Below are 16,523 nucleotides of genomic sequence, written 5' to 3' on the forward strand. Positions count from 1 at the left end.
GCGGCGTCCTCGAGCGACACGAACACGCGCTCGTCCTACCCTCCTGGCCTTTCCTTTGCATGTGCGGAGGGTCCCGGGGCCAAGGTGAGCTCTGAGTCCGGTCACCCTCGGGTGGGGTGTGTGTGTGTGCGCACACGGGGTGAGCCCTGGAAGGACCCCCACCTCCGGGTCAGGCTGAGGGCGGCCCCCTCCCCCGCGGGGCCACCCACGTGGACCGCGCTGAGTTGGGTGACCTGCAGGGCTGGGGGCGGGGTGCTTCCGGCCGTGACGTCACCGCACCCACCCCTGCTGGCAGGAAGGGCACCCTTGCCCCCTGTCCCCTGCCCCATGTCCCCTGCCCCATGTCCCCTGTCCCCTGCCCCATGTCCCCTGCCCCATGTCCCCTGCCCCCTGCCCCATGTCCCCCGCCCCATGTCCCCTGCTCCCTGTCCCCTGCCCCATGTCCCCGGGCCCCCGCCCCATGTCCCCTGCCCCCTGTCCCCTGCCTCATGTCCCCCGCCCCATGTCCCCCGCTCCCTGTCCCCGCCCCATGTCCCCTGCCCCATGTCCCCGGGCCCCCGCCCCATGTCCCCCGCCCTCTGCCCCCTGCTCCCCACCCCATGTCCCCTGGCCCCTGCCCCATGTCCCCTGTCCTATGTCCCCTGCCCCATGTCCCATGTCCCCTGCCCCATGTCCCCTGCCCCATGTCCCCTGCCCCCTGCCCCATGTCCCCCGCCCCATGTCCCCTGCCCCATGTCCCCTGCCCCCTGTCCCCTGTCCCCTGTCCCCTGCTCCCTGGCCCCCCTCCCCATGTCCCCTGCCCCATGTCCCCTGCCCCCTGTCCCCTGCTCCCTGCCCCCCCCCCCCCCCCCGCCTCATGTCCCCTGCCCCCTGCCGGGCCCCTTGTTGCCACCTGCCGGTGGGCCGCCGCACTGCAGGCGGAGCGGTGACCACTGGGCCACCCAGCCCGGGCCATGACACCGAGCCCTCCCACGCCCCGGGGCACCCGCGGTGTCTCTGCTCCGTGTCCCTGCCAGGAGTGGGGGGTCCTTGGGTGCAGGGTGCTTGGGGGGCGCTGCCGCCTCCCCCCGCGGGCCGCCCAGACCTCCCCCCGCCCCGGACACTCCGAAGGCCCCGCGTGGGGCAGGGCGGCCGGCTGGCCGGGAGGGGCGTCGCCATGGTTCCCGCAGGACCCCGTGTCCCCGGGCCAACAGGGGCGAGGCTGGGAGGGGACGGGGTGACGGTGGGTGGTGGGTGGTGGGTGGAGGGAGGGAGGGAGGGAGGGATGGTGGATGGAGGGATTGTGGAGGGATGGATGGATGGTGGATGGAGGGAATAATGGATGGATGATGGATGGAGGGATCGTGGAGGGATGGATGGATGGTGGATGGAGGGATTGTGGAGGGATGGATGGATGGTGGATGGAGGGAATGATGGATGGATGATGGATGGAAGGATTGTGGAGGGATGGATGGATGGTGGATGGAGGGATTGTGGAGGGATGGATGGATGGTGGATGGAGGGAATGATGGATGGATGGTGGATGGAAGGATCGTGGAGGGATGGATGGATGGTGGATGGAGGGATCGTGGAGGGATGAATGGATGGTGGATGGAGGGAATGATGGATGGATGGTGGATGGAGGGATCATGGAGAGATGGATGGATGGCGGATGGAAGGATCGTGGAGGGATGGATGGATGGTGGATGGAGGGATTGTGGAGGGATGGATGGATGGCGGCTGAGTGGATGGAGGAACGACTGTGTGTGATTGAGGATGGACTAATATTTGACTGGGCATTTTATTTATTCATTCCCGAGAAAGGCAGGAGGAGACAGTAGAAGCCAGACATCACTCTGGTACCTGTGCTGCCGGGGACCGGACTCAGGACCTGCTGCTTGACCGTCCGTGCTCTACCCATCCATCCACTGCGCCTCTTCCCAGGCCATGTGATGAAATATTCTGAACAGACGTTTATAGCGAAGGTGGGTGTGAAAGGGGGAGTGGATGGATGGATGGACAGACGGATGGATGGATGGGTGGAAGGAGGGAGGGAGGGAAGGAAAGAAGGAAGAAAGGGTGGACGGGGGAGTGGGCCAGGTGGTGCTGTACCTGGTTGAGCGCAAGGTCCCGGGCTCGAGGTCCTGCTCCCGCCTGCAGGGGAAGCGTCACAGCTGGTGACGCAGAGCTGCAGGGCTCTCTGCCTCTTTCCCCTCTGCCCCTCCTGCCTTAATTTCTGGCTGTCTATCCACAAAACAAATAAAGATAAAGGGTGGATGGAAGGAGGGAATGCCAGTACCGTCCTCCTGTACTGCACTGCACACAGACGAGAGAATGTGTTTGTTTTATTATTAATCACGTGTCTTCGTAGTTTCTGTCTTGAAACCAGTCTGCCCGGGGCACGGGGCTCCCAGGAACACCGCCCACCCAGTGAGGACTCGGGGGTCCCCCCGCAGGCCTGGGGGTCCCAGGGAGCAGAGGCCGGGCCTGGACAAGGCCGGGCAGCCTGACTCGGTGGCTCAGCCTGGCCCTCTCCGGGGTGGGGTGGGGGCACAAATGGGGCCCTGGCATGCCAGCTATGGCCGCCGCGAGGTCGGCTGGGGGCTAAATTTGGCTCCTGGAATGCGGGGGGCTAATTTTAGAGCCGCTGCCTCACCGCCCAGCCCCCCAACCCAGGCACGGGCCTGGGGATGCTCTGAGCCTGTGGGTTCAAAGGCCCCCAAGCAGCTGGGCCAGGGTCACCCGGGGCGGTGCTGTGACATCACAGAGAGCCTGTCTGGGGGCGGGGGCTGGGTGCAGGCCAGACTCAGACCAGCACCCACCCACCCATGTCCCCACACGGAACAGCTGGACACACAGGGCCAACTTCTCCCTCAGCCCTCAGCCCTCCACACACCCGCAGTCAGGGGCCAGTCACCCACCATCCACCCATCATCCATCCATCCATCCACCTATCCCATGCATCTATCATCCATCCATCTATCCTATCCATTTACATATCCCATCCATCCATCCATCCATCCATCCATCCATCCATCCATCTACCTATCCCATCCATTGATCATCCATCCAACATCCATCCATCCATCCATCTACCTGTCCCATCCATTGATCATCCATCCATCCATCTATCCCATCCATCCATCCTCCATTAAAAAAAATATTTATTTATTCCCTTTTGTTGCCCTTGTTGTTTCATTATTGTTATTGATGCTGTTGTTGGATAGGACAAAGATAAATGGAGAGAGGATGGGAAGACAGAGGGGGAGAGAAAGACAGACACCTGCAGACCTGCTTCACCACCTGTGAAGCGACTCCCCTGCAGATGGGAGCCGGGGGCTTGAACCGGGATCCTTACGCCGGTCCTTGTGCTTTGTGCCACCTGCGCTTAACCCGCTGCGCTACAGCCCGACTCCACTCTGCATTTTTTTGTTATCATTATTGGATAGAGACAGTCAGAAATCCAGAGAGGAGGGGGAGGTAGATTCATAGACAGACAGACAGACAGACAGATAAGACACCTGTGGCTGTGCTTCACCACTCGTGAGGCTTCCCCCCTGCAGGTGGGGACCAGGGGCTTGAACCCAGGTCCTTGCTCACTGTAACGTGTGTGCTCAACCAGGTGCACCACCACCAGCCCCCATCCATCCATCCATCCATCCATTCTTCCTTCCATCTGTCCATCCACCCCTGCATCATTGACGGATCACCTGTCGTTCACCTATCATCCATCCACTCACCCGTCATCTCTCCCTCCATCCCAGCCTGTCTCTGCCTCCACATGGTGACAGGTCCCTGCGTCCCCCTGCCCGCGCGTCCTTGGTGACGACACTTGGACCCCGGCACTGACCCCACTTGGCCTAGTCTCTCCGCAGGTGCTGGGGCCCGAACTTGCGAGCCACCGCCTCACCCCTGCGGCCCGCACACGGGTGGCACCCCTGCAGCCCCTCCTCCGCTGTGACGGCAGCTGCCGCGAGGCCAGCGGGGCTGCTGACTTGGGGGGGGGGGCTTCGGGGGAGCTGTGGGGCCCCGGCCCTGTGCTGGGAACAGAACTCTGCAAGTCGTGCCTAGACCCGGGTGGGCTGCCAGGCCACAGCCCTCTCCCCGGGCACCTGGGGGGCAGCGGGGAGAGACGGACGGGGGAGAGACGGACGGGGGAGACGGACGGACGGGGGAGAGACGGACGGGGAGAGACAGACGGGGGGAGAGACGGACGGGGGGAGACGGACGGGGAGAGACAGACGGGGGGAGAGACGTACGGGGGGAGACGGACGGGGAGACGGACGGGGAGACGGACGGGGGGAGGGAGGCGGTCTGGTTTCAGTGGGGCTCAGCCCTCTGCTCATCTCTCACCGGGCAGGCCTGCCTTCCTCTTTCTCTTTCTTTTTTCCCTTTTGTCTTTCTCTCTATTTCTTCTTCTTTGTCCTTTTCTTTGCCAGCAAGATTATCACTAGGACTGAGTGCCCAGTGGTCATCTTACCTTCCTCTGCATAGAGGGGGAGACCCACAGCCTGCCCACCCTCCATGGGCTCCCTGGGTGCTGTGCCTGGTGCTGAGAGAGGAGACACCCCACAGCCCTGCCCACCCTCCATGGGCTCCCTGGGTGCTGTGCAGGGTGCTGAGAGAGGAGAGACCCCACAGCCCTGCCCACCCTCCATGGGCTCCCTGGGTGCTGTGCCTGGTGCTGAGAGAGGAGACACCCCACAGCCTGCCCACCCTCCATGGGCTCCCTGGGTGCTGTGCCTGGTGCTGTGAGAGGAGAGACCCCACAGCCCTGCCCACCCTCCATGGGCTCCCTGGGTGCTGTGCATGGTGCTGAGAGAGGAGACACCCCACAGCCCTGCCCACCCTCCATGGGCTCCCTGGGTGCTGTGCAGGGTGCTGAGAGAGGAGACACCCCACAGCCCTGCCCACCCTCCATGGGGCTCCCTGGGTGCTGTGCAGGGTGCTGAGAGAGGAGAGACCCCACAGCCCTGCCCACCCTCCATGGGCTCCCTGGGTGCTGTGCAGGGTGCTGAGAGAGGAGAGACCCCACAGCCCTGCCCACCCTCCATGGGCTCCCTGGGTGCTGTGCAGGGTGCTGAGAGAGGAGACACCCTACAGCCCTGCCCACCCTCCATGGGCTCCCTGGGTGCTGTGCCTGGTGCTGAGAGAGGAGAGACCCCACAGCCCTGCCCACCCTCCATGGGCTCCCTGGGTGCTGTGCAGGGTGCTGAGAGAGGAGAGACCCCACAGCCCTGCCCACCCTCCATGGGCTCCCTGGGTGCTGTGCAGGGTGCTGAGAGAGGAGAGACCCCACAGCCCTGCCCACCCTCCATGGGCTCCCTGGGTGCTGTGCAGGGTGCTGAGAGAGGAGAGACCCCACAGCCCTGCCCACCCTCCATGGGCTCCCTGGGTGCTGTGCCTGGTGCTGAGAGAGGAGAGACCCCACAGCCCTGCCCACCCTCCATGGGCTCCCTGGGTGCTGTGCCTGGTGCTGACAGAGGAGAGACCCCACAGCCCTGCCCACCCTCCATGGGCTCCCTGGGTGCTGTGCAGGGTGCTGAGAGAGGAGACACCCCACAGCCCTGCCCACCCTCCATGGGCTCCCTGGGTGCTGTGCAGGGTGCTGAGAGAGGAGACACCCCACAGCCCTGCCCACCCTCCATGGGCTCCCTGGGTGCTGTGCAGGGTGCTGAGAGAGGAGAGACCCCACAGCCCTGCCCACCCTCCATGGGCTCCCTGGGTGCTGTGCCTGGTGCTGAGAGAGGAGAGACCCCACAGCCCTGCCCACCCTCCATGGGCTCCCTGGGTGCTGTGCCTGGTGCTGACAGAGGAGAGACCCCACAGCCCTGCCCACCCTCCATGGGCTCCCTGGGTGCTGTGCAGGGTGCTGAGAGAGGAGAGACCCCACAGCCCTGCCCACCCTCCATGGGCTCCCTGGGTGCTGTGCCTGGTGCTGAGAGAGGAGAGACCCCACAGCCCTGCCCACCCTCCATGGGCTCCCTGGGTGCTGTGCCTGGTGCTGACAGAGGAGAGACCCCACAGCCCTGCCCACCCTCCATGGGCTCCCTGGGTGCTGTGCAGGGTGCTGAGAGAGGAGACACCCTACAGCCCTGCCCACCCTCCATGGGCTCCCTGGGTGCTGTGCAGGGTGCTGAGAGAGGAGACACCCCACAGCCCTGCCCACCCTCCATGGGCTCCCTGGGTGCTGTGCAGGGTGCTGAGAGAGGAGAGACCCCACAGCCCTGCCCACCCTCCATGGGCTCCCTGGGTGCTGTGCCTGGTGCTGACAGAGGAGAAACCCCACAGCCCTGCCCACCCTCCATGGGCTCCCTGGGTGCTGTGCAGGGTGCTGAGAGAGGAGAGACCCCACAGCCCTGCCCACCCTCCATGGGCTCCCTGGGTGCTGTGCCTGGTGCTGACAGAGGAGAGACCCCACAGCCCTGCCCACCCTCCATGGGCTCCCTGGGTGCTGTGCAGGGTGCTGAGAGAGGAGAGACCCCACAGCCCTGCCCACCCTCCATGGGCTCCCTGGGTGCTGTGCCTGGTGCTGAGAGAGGAGAGACCCCACAGCCCTGCCCACCCTCCATGGGCTCCCTGGGTGCTGTGCAGGGTGCTGAGAGAGGAGAGACCCCACAGCCCTGCCCACCCTCCATGGGCTCCCTGGGTGCTGTGCCTGGTGCTGAGAGAGGAGAGACCCCACAGCCCTGCCCACCCTCCATGGGCTCCCTGGGTGCTGTGCAGGGTGCTGAGAGAGGAGAGACCCCACAGCCCTGCCCACCCTCCATGGGCTCCCTGGGTGCTGTGCCTGGTGCTGAGAGAGGAGAGACCCCACAGCCCTGCCCACCCTCCATGGGCTCCCTGGGTGCTGTGCCTGGTGCTGACAGAGGAGAGACCCCACAGCCCTGCCCACCCTCCATGGGCTCCCTGGGTGCTGTGCAGGGTGCTGAGAGAGGAGACACCCTACAGCCCTGCCCACCCTCCATGGGCTCCCTGGGTGCTGTGCAGGGTGCTGAGAGAGGAGACACCCCACAGCCCTGCCCACCCTCCATGGGCTCCCTGGGTGCTGTGCAGGGTGCTGAGAGAGGAGACACCCCACAGCCCTGCCCACCCTCCATGGGCTCCCTGGGTGCTGTGCCTGGTGCTGACAGAGGAGAGACCCCACAGCCCTGCCCACCCTCCATGGGCTCCCTGGGTGCTGTGCAGGGTGCTGAGAGAGGAGAGACCCCACAGCCCTGCCCACCCTCCATGGGCTCCCTGGGTGCTGTGCCTGGTGCTGACAGAGGAGAGACCCCACAGCCCTGCCCACCCTCCATGGGCTCCCTGGGTGCTGTGCCTGGTGCTGAGAGAGGAGACACCCCACAGCCCTGCCCACCCTCCATGGGCTCCCTGGGTGCTGTGCCTGGTGCTGACAGAGGAGAGACCCCACAGCCCTGCCCACCCTCCATGGACTCCCTGGGTGCTGTGCAGGGTGCTGAGAGAGGAGAGACTCCACAGCCCTGCCCACCCTCCATGGGCTCCCTGGGTGCTGTGCAGGGTGCTGAGAGAGGAGACACCCCACAGCCCTGCCCACCCTCCATGGGCTCCCTGTGTGCTGTGCAGGGTGCTGAGAGAGGAGAGACCCCACAGCCCTGCCCACCCTCCATGGGGCTCCCTGGGTGCTGTGCCTGGTGCTGAGAGAGGAGAGACCCCACAGCCCTGCCCACCCTCCATGGGCTCCCTGGGTGCTGTGCAGGGTGCTGAGAGAGGAGAGACCCACAGCCCTGCCCACCCTCCATGGGCTCCCTGGGTGCTGTGCAGGGTGCTGAGAGAGGAGAGACCCCACAGCCCTGCCCACCCTCCATGGGCTCCCTGGGTGCTGTGCAGGGTGCTGAGAGAGGAGACACCCCACAGCCATGCCCACCCTCCATGGGCTCCCTGGGTGCTGTCCTCAGTACTCCCTTGTAGTCCTGTGCTTGAACTTGCACCAAAGGCCTCAGCATAGTGAGCAGCACTACCTGGTGGGCCTCTCCCAGACCCTCTTCCCCACTCTCCACAGACGCAGTTCAGGCAGACACACGCCCACAGAGGGACATACACACGCTGGTCACCTGACAGGGGCTCAGTCCCTTGTCCCGGGCACCCTGTGGCCCCAGAGCCCCCAGCCAGCCGAGGCTGCGGTGTGGGTGAATCCAGGTGACAAGATAGAATCAGACACTTTAATGCTGCCCCCCCCCCCCGTGCTGGGCTGCCCCTCAGTGCCAAGGACTCTTCCCCTGGCATCCTGGGGCATCTTGGGGCCGGGAAGGTGGGCTCCAGAGTCCCAGGGAGGCGGAGGGCCTGGCGGCTATGGGCAGGGGCGCCCCCCGGGGGTCCTCGGGGTCCGCAGCAGCTCCCGGTCGGCGGGCTCCAGCACGCGGGGCAGGAAGAGCGAGGACTTCTGTGAGCGGCGGGTGCGGGGGCCTCGGCGGGGCCGGCCCTTGCCGTTCACGGACACGTACCACGGCCGCCCCTCACCCCCTGCCCTGCCCCGCGCCCCCCCGCGCCCCCCGCGGTACAGCCGCGACCAGTAGGTGTTGTAGCCGAGCTCCTGTAGCCGCTCCTGGAACTCACACTCGGGGCCGAAGTGCTCCTGTGAGGATGGGCCGGGACGGGGACAGGTGGACCGGACAGGGGGATGGGGATGGGACGGGGGGACAGGGGACGGGGAGGGGACGGGGACAGGATGGGGACAGGGGAACGGGATAGGGACAGGATGGGGATGGGATAGGGACAGGGGGACGGGATGGGGACAGGGGGACAGGACAGGGACAGGGGGACAGGACAGGGACAGGGGGATGGGATGGGGATGGGACAGGGGACGGGAACAGGATGGGGACAGGATGGGGACAGGGGGACGGGATGGTGACAGGGAGACGGGATGGGGACAGGGGGTCGGGACGGGACAGGGGGACGGTACAGGGGATGGGATGGGGACATGGGGACGGGACAGGGGACAGGGACAGGGGGAAGGGATGGGGACAGGGACAGGGGGATGGGATGGGATGGGGACAGGGGGACAGGATGGGGACGGGGGATGTGATGGGGACAGGGGGACGGGATGGGGACAGGGGGACGGGATGGGGACAAGGGGACCGGGTGGGGACAGGGGGATGAGATGGGGACAGGGGGACGGGATGGGGATAGGGGGACGGGATGGGGACAGGGGGACGGGGACAAGGGGACCGGGTGGGGACAGGGGGACGGGATGGGGACGGGGACGGGATGGGGACAGGGGGACGGGATGGGGACAGGGCGATGGGATGGGGACAGGGGGCGGGATGGGGACGGGGGACAGTACAGGGACGGGGATGGGGACAGGGGGACGGGACAGGGGACGGGACAGGGACAGGGGGATGGAATGGGGGCAGGGGGATGGGATGGGGACAGGGACAGGGATGGTACAGGGGACAGGGACATGGGGACGGAATGGGGGACAGGGGGACAGAGACAGGGAGACGGGATGGGGGATAGGGACAGGAGGTCAGGGACAGGGGGACAGGGTCGGGTACAGGACAGGGTATGGGATGGGGATAGGGGGACAGGAATGGGGGACGGGGCATAGGGATGGGGGACCGGAGGGTAGGGGGACAGGGGATGGGGAAGGGGCAGGGAGAGGGGAGCGGGGCACATGGGGATATGGGACGGAGGACAGGGAGACATGGGATATAGGGGTAGGGGGACAGGAGGACAGAGGGCCATGAGGGAACATGGGGACATCACCTGGCCCCTCCTCCCTCTGGGCGGCTCCTCCCAGCCCTCCATAAGCTGTCCCCCTGTGGGCAGTGGGTCCTCGCTCCTGGCCCCGGGTGCCAGCCTAAGGTGGCGTCCCCACCCAGGCCTGACCTCTGGGCTGAGGGTTGGCACCAGGTGGGGGGGACAGGAGGGATGAGGCTGGGGTCCCTGAACCCCAAACCAACCCCAAAGTCGCTGTTGGCTCTGTGGGGGGGTGGCCGGGCAGGACCTGGGACTTTGGGGTGACTGGTGGGGCCTGGGGGAGGGGAGGTGCAAGCTCAGGGGGCTCCTCCATGGGTGGGGGTGTCTTTTTTTTTTAAAGATTTTATTTATTCATGAGAAAGATAGGAGGAGAGAGAGAACCAGACATCACTCTGGTACATGTGCTGCCAGGGATCGAACTCAGGGCCTCATGCTTGAGAGTCCAAAGCTTTATCACTGCGCCACCTCCCAGACCACAAGTGGGGGTGTCTTATGCTCTGAATAGGGCTCCCCTGTGGTAGGACTCCCCTAGGGGGCTCCCCTGTGGGTGGGGGTCCCCTGTGGGTGGGGGTCCCCTGTGGGTGGAGGTTCCTCTGTGGGTGGGGGCCCCCTGTGGGTGGGGGTCCCCTGTGGGTGGGGGTCCCCTGTGGGTGGAGGTTCCTCTGTGGGTGGGGTTCCCCTGTGGGTGGGGGTCCCCTGTGGGTGGGAGTCCCCTGTGGGTGGGGGTCCCCTATGGGTGGGGGTCCCCTGTGCGTGGGGGTCCCCTGTGGTTGGGAGTCCCCTATGGGTGGGGGTCCCCTGTGGGTGGGGGCTGCTCCTGTGGGTGGGGGTCCCCTGTGCGTGGGGTCTCCCCTGTGGGTGGGGGGGTTCCCCGTGATTGGGAGTCCCCTGTGGGTGGGGGCTGCCCTGTGGGTGGGTGTCCCCAAACTGCTGGGGGCTGGGCCAATGACTGGAAAGAAGCCCCCCTCCAGGCTTCCTTTGGAATCTTCCTGGGGGAGAGGTGAGGGGGGCTGGGTGTTGGTGGGGCCAGACCTGGCGGGCCCTGGAGACTACACTGGTTCTGCATCATGGCGGGAGGGGGGGGGGTGTCTCCCTAGTCCCTGCTTCCCCGGGGCTCAGAGTCCCAGCCTGGACTCTGGGAAACTGAGGCAGGGTGCTGCCCACATGGGTGACACAGGGAGGGGTACGGTCAGCTTATCCCCCAGCCCCCACCCAGTAAATGGAGGGGAGTCTCCCTCCTCACAGGGACACGGGGGTGGGGCACCCTGTCGACCCCAAGGAGGCTCAGACCCACTTGAGGGGTGTCTTGGGGGACACTTGGGTGCAGCTGTGAGCAGAGCAGTCACAGACCCCAGGGACCTGAGCCTGACGCCCCCGTGGTGTCTCTGGGCCCAGCTCCCAGTCTCCCTGTCCCTGTGTCTCCACTGTCCTCTCTGAGGGCACAGAGGCTCTGAGCTTTGTCCCCTAGCCGTGTCCCTCCTGGTTTTACCCTCTGAGTCTTGGGGAGGGGGTGGATGGATAGAGGGTCCTTGTGGCCAGTAAGAGCTTCGCCATAAGTGCGGCCCTCGGGACCCTGGACCCTGGGGTGGGGGGGACAGAGACTCTGTGGCTGGCCACCAAGGGGTCAGTCAGTTCTGGGGGGTCAGGGCCAGGCTAGGAACCACGGTCCACTTCCAGAAGGGCAGACGCGGCCCCCTAGCGAAGGCCCCCGCCTGAGTGGGTGGGCACGGGCTGGGGAGGGTCCGAGGAGGTGGGGACGGGACGCTTGGGGTGGCAGGGGTGTGGGGAGGGTCTCCTGTGGGCACTGTCTCTAGGCCACTGGCCTTTCTCACTGCCCCACATAGGCCACACCCCATCCCTCCCTCCCTCTGCTCCCGACAATCACAGGACACGTGCCTGACGCCCTTGCAGAAAGTGGGGTGCCCATCCCAGAACTGGCCACTCCATCCGGCCCCCCACCCCACCCCCTGCTGGACTCACCGCGGCGTAGAGCCGGCCCCCCGGGTCCATGGCCAGGTAGCGCCCGGAGAACAGCCCCTTGATGGCCACCACGCCTACCTCCACCGCAGTGATCTCCAGGATGCCTGCGGAGGGGGGGTGTAGGTCAGAGGTCAGGGGGTGGAGGGCGAAGGGCAGAAGGCAGAGGTCAGGGGGCGGAGGGCAGAGGGAAGCGGTCAAGTGGAGCTCTGGCCTCAGGGATCCCTGACCCGAGAGGGACCCCAGGAAGGAGGGTTTGTTTCTCTGCAGTGGCTTCCAGGCCCGGCGGCAGGCGGGGGCTCTCGGGGGGCTGACCACTGGACCGCCGCTGAGGTTGACCGGCCGGGAAGGGTGGGCAGCCGAGCTGGACCAGACCCGGGCACGGAGATGCAGGGGCGGGAGCTGCTCTCCAGACGTGCTGGCTGAGGTGGGGCACAGCTGCCCCCCAGGGCCCGGGCACAGGCATGGCTCAAGCTGTGAGCCCCCCCGAGTCTCCCCTGTGACACAGGCTGATTTGGAGGACGCTGACGCCCACTTGGGGCGGGGGGACAGGGCCTGGACACCGACTGGGGCCTCGCGCCCACACTCCGGAAGTATGGGGGTGCCGCCATCCCCCAGCCGGCTCTCTGGTGACTGTGTGACCCCTGGGGGGAGGGGGCCAGTGGACCCCCTTCTGCATGGGGGCTTAGAGCCACCCCCTATTTACCCCAACATCTGAAACCCCGTGACCCTGAGGGTCTGGGGAGGACCCAGGGGTCCTCATGTGGATAAGGCTCCCCCCCACGACCTTCATTCGGGCACACAGGGACTCTGGTCCCCACGGGGCTCATGGCTCCCAGGCTGTGAGCCGTTCTGCCCCTGGAAGCCCGGCCACCCCCACCCACCACTTTCTACACCCCCCTGGGGGACCACACCACCACAGGGGAAGCTCCCTGCTTGCCACACGCCAGGTGCCCGCTGAGTGAGTTCCTGGTGCCACCGACTGAGGCCCCAACACTGAACCCCCCACCCCCCCATCCCCCTGTCCCCATACCTCTGTCCCCCATCCCCCTGCGCCCTGTCCCTGGTCACTACTGTAAGCACTGTCCCTGTCCCCACCCCACAGGGTCACTCACTGCAGATGCTGTGTTCCCGGTTCCCCTGTCCCCATCCCCCTGTCCCCCGTCCCTCTGTCCCCCGTCCCTGTCCCCACCCCCTGTCCCTGTCCCTCCATCCCCGTCCCCTCTCCCCTGTCCCCATCCCCCTGTCTCTGTCCCCCCATCCCCTCTCCCCTGTCCCCATCCCTCTGTGCCCATTCCTGTCCCCATTCCCCATCCCCATCTCTGTCTCCGTCCCCCTGTCCCTGTTCCTCTGCCCCATCCCTGTCCCCACCCCCTGCCCCCCCGTCCCCATCCCTCTGTCCCTGTCCCTCTATGCCCATTCCTGTCCCCCCGTCCCCATCCCTCTGTCCCTGTCCCCTATCCCTCTGTCCCCTGTCCCTCTGCGCCCATTCCTGTCCTGTTCCTGGCCCCCTGGCCCCCGTCCCCATCCCTCTGTCCCCATCCCTGTCCCCCATCCCCGTCCCTCTGTCCCTGTTCCCTATCCCTCTGTCCCCTGTCCCTCTGTCCCCTGTCCCTCTGTCCCCATCCCTGTCCCCCATCCCCGTCCCTCTGTCCCTGTCCCCTATCCCTCTGTCCCCTGTCCCTCTGTGCCCATTTCTGTCCCCCATTCCTGTCACTCTGTCCCTGTCCCCCCATCCCCATCCCTCTGTGCCCATTCCTGTCCCCGTTCCCTTCCCCCTGTCCCCATCCCTGGTCCCCCTGTCCCCCTCTCCCGTCCCAGTCCCCTCACTCACTGCAGACGCTGTGTCCCAGGCTCCCGTTGACATGCCCACTGGGCAGCAGCTGCAGGTGGAAGCCGGTGGCACAGAAGAGTTTGCGCCTCCGCGGTGCCCCCCCCAGGTGCTCGTACACCCCGCCCCGCCCGGCCGCCTCACGCCGCGCCCGCCCCCCCGGGGCCCCGGCTGGGCAGACGGGCTCCAGCAGCCCGAGAAGCAGCAGCCACGTCAGGCCCATGGCCGCATGGCGCCCTGGATGGATGGACGGACGGACGGAGGGACGAGGGAGGCACCCTCAGACCCGCGCCGGGCAGGGAGAGGACCAGGGGGTGGGCCAGGGGACCGGCGAGGGTCAGGCCGGGGGCTGGGGGACCGGGGGATGGACCAGGAGTCCAGGGGACGGGTGAGGGACGGCTGAGGAGATGAGGGAACAGGCAGAGAGAGAGAGGGAGAGAGAGGGAGAGAGAGAGGAGGGAGGGGGTCCCTCTGGCTTCCACCTGGGATCTGGTGGTCCCCCCCTTGCCACACTCAGAGGGGATGCTGGTGACAAAAGGAGGTCCATCCCCAGCGAGGTGAGAGTGGGGAGCCAGGAGGGTCATGGGGCCCCTCTCTTGCCCCTAGCACCCCCAGTTACTCCAGAAATCAGGGTGGGCTCAGCTGGGGTCCCCACTCAGCCCCAGTGGCGGGGGATGCCCCCCCCCCGTGTATTGTACCCCTGCCAGGGGGGAGGGACAGGGCCGGGGACGGGACTGGACACAGAGGGGAGATGAGGAGACCAGAGGGACCCCCCCACCCGGCCACAGGAGGGGAGTCAGCTTCAGGCCTGAGGGCAGCAGTGCCGAGGTCAGCGTGAGGCCCCGGAAATAGTTTTGGGGGTCACATTTGGGAGCCCCGTGGAGGGGAGGCGCAGACAGCTGCCCCCACCCTGAAAGTTAGATATGGGGGGGCTTTGCCTGCTGTGGGGGAGGGCGAGTGGGGTTCAGTGTTCAGGCCGCAGTCTTTGTCTGCCCCCGCCCGCCCGTCCCTGTGTTGGGGTTTGGGGTACACCCTTGCCTGAGCCCCCCTTTCCTGGGGGACAGTGCCACGCCCTGGTGCAGCTCAAGTCAGAGCTCTGAGCAGAGACAGAGAAACTGCGACTACCCCCCACCCCTGCACTGGGCTCACAACAGACCCCCCCACACACACAGAGCTTCTGGAAGGCGGTGGGGGGAGATGCTGCTGGAGGGGCAGAGAAATCCAGCCTAGAAGCACTGGGGTTGTCGTGCCCCTGGCTCCATGTCTGAGACCCCAGGGCACCTGGAAGAGAGCTTCGATGCCACCAGCGGAGGGGGGGGGGGTCGCCCTGGTGGCGGCAGGGCCAGGGGCAGCGGTTCTGCTGTCCCGTCCATGCCTGAGCTCTGGACCCCCCCACACACACACACTGGATGCATACTCCAGGAAAGAATGAACGAATAACTCCAGGAAAGAGAGAGAGAGAGAAGGAAAGAAAAAGAGGAGAGGAAGGGAGGGAGACAGCGGTGGCTGGAGCAGGCCACTTCTTGGCCAGGTGGCTGTCCGAGTGACAGGTTCCTCCATGTGGACCACCTCAGCCGGCGAGAGGGACCCCGTAGCCCCCCACACCCAGAGGGACCGCACTTCTCACACAAGCGTCCATGCCTTTGCCAGACGCCCCAGGAGGGACAGTGGGTGCCCCGGCCCCTGCAGCCAGACGCCCCCTACCCCCGGGCCCGGGCCGCCCGGCTGCCCCCCACTGCCCCCCACCCCCAGACCTCCCCAGGAGGTCACCCCAGGTCCCCAGGCGCCCGGGGCTTCAGTTCTGGCCATGGGGTGCTCCTTCCTGGACCCTGGACGGGCCGGCCCCCCACCCCAGTCGAGGCCCCCACACCCCCTCCCCGCCCCCAGGAACCAGGTGGGGGCTGTGAAGTGGTAATTAACCCGGCTAATTGCTTCCAAACGGCCGCTCAGACATTTGACTAATTGTCTCTGCCGCCCCCGCCCCCCTCCTTCCGGGGAACCTCCGGCCTGGACCCTCCCCCGCAGGGCCCGGCACCCCCCACCCCCACTTCCAGAACCTTCCCTGGAGAGGGGGGTCAGGGCTGGGCCCGACGACGGGGCTGTGGCTATGGCCAGAGGGAGTGAGGGCCATGGGGAGGGGAGGAGAGGGGGGAGAGACAGAGAGAGGAGAGAGGGAGAGAGAGAGAGGGAGAGAGAGAGAGGGAGAGAGACAGACTTGTTGAGGGTCTCGAGATCCATTGCAGAATGAGGGACCAAGGTCTCCCCAAGTCCACATAGCTCACTTTTTGTCCCCCCAGGTTGATTTATTTATATTAATGGGGGGGAGAGAAAGGGGGAGAGAGGAGAGAGAAAGCGAGAGAGAGGAGAAAGGGAGAGAGAGAGGAGAGAGAAAGGGAGAGAGGAGGAGAGAGAAAGGGAGAGAGGAAAGAGGGAGAGAGGAGAGAGAAAGGGAGAGAGAGGAGAGAGAAAGGGAAGAGAGGAGAGAGAAAGGGAGAGAGAGAGGAGAGAGAAAGGGAGAGAGAGGAGAGAGAAAGGAAGAGAGAGGAGAGAGAAAGGGAGAGAGAGGAGAGAGAAAGGGAGAAAGGAGAGAGAAAAGGGAAGAGAGGAGAGAGAAAGGGAGAGAGAGAGGAGAGAGAAAGGGAGAGAGAGGAGAGAGAAAGGAAGAGAGAGGAGAGAGAAAGGGAGAGAGAGGAGAGAGAAAGGGAGAGAGAGGAGAGAGAAAGGGAGAGAGAGAGGAGAGAGAAAGGGAGAGAGAGGAGAGAGAAAGGGGGAGAGAAAGGGAGAGAGAGGAGAAAGGGAGAGAGAGGAGAGAGGGAGAGAGAGGAGAGAGAAAGGGAGAGAGAGGAGAGAGAAAGGGAGAGAGAGGAGAGAGAAGGAGAGAGAGAGGAGAGAGAAAGGGAGAGAGAGGAGAGAGAAAGGGAGAGAGAGGAGAGAGAAAGGGAGAGAGAGGAGAGAGAAAGGGAGAGAGAGGAGAGAGAAAGGGAGAGAGAGGAGAGAGAAAGGGAGAGAGGAGAGAGAA

At 65.7% G+C, this 16,523-nt stretch overlaps 1 protein-coding gene across 1 annotated transcript; it reads right to left on the reverse strand.

The window, feature by feature from the left end:
• Window positions 1-8,151: 8,151 nt before the first annotated feature.
• Window positions 8,152-13,727, reverse strand: FGF3 (fibroblast growth factor 3). The gene is made up of 3 exons (XM_007518809.2): window positions 13,508-13,727; window positions 11,677-11,780; window positions 8,152-8,572 (listed from the first exon to the last, which is right to left on the reverse strand). The coding sequence occupies exons 1-3, from the start codon at window positions 13,725-13,727 to the stop codon at window positions 8,288-8,290; spliced, it is 609 nt and encodes a 202-aa protein (XP_007518871.2). The 3' UTR covers window positions 8,152-8,287.
• Window positions 13,728-16,523: the final 2,796 nt, after the last annotated feature.

Source organism: Erinaceus europaeus, unplaced genomic scaffold (assembly GCF_950295315.1).
Source record: "Erinaceus europaeus unplaced genomic scaffold, mEriEur2.1 scaffold_335, whole genome shotgun sequence".
Taxonomy (NCBI): domain Eukaryota; kingdom Metazoa; phylum Chordata; class Mammalia; order Eulipotyphla; family Erinaceidae; genus Erinaceus; species Erinaceus europaeus.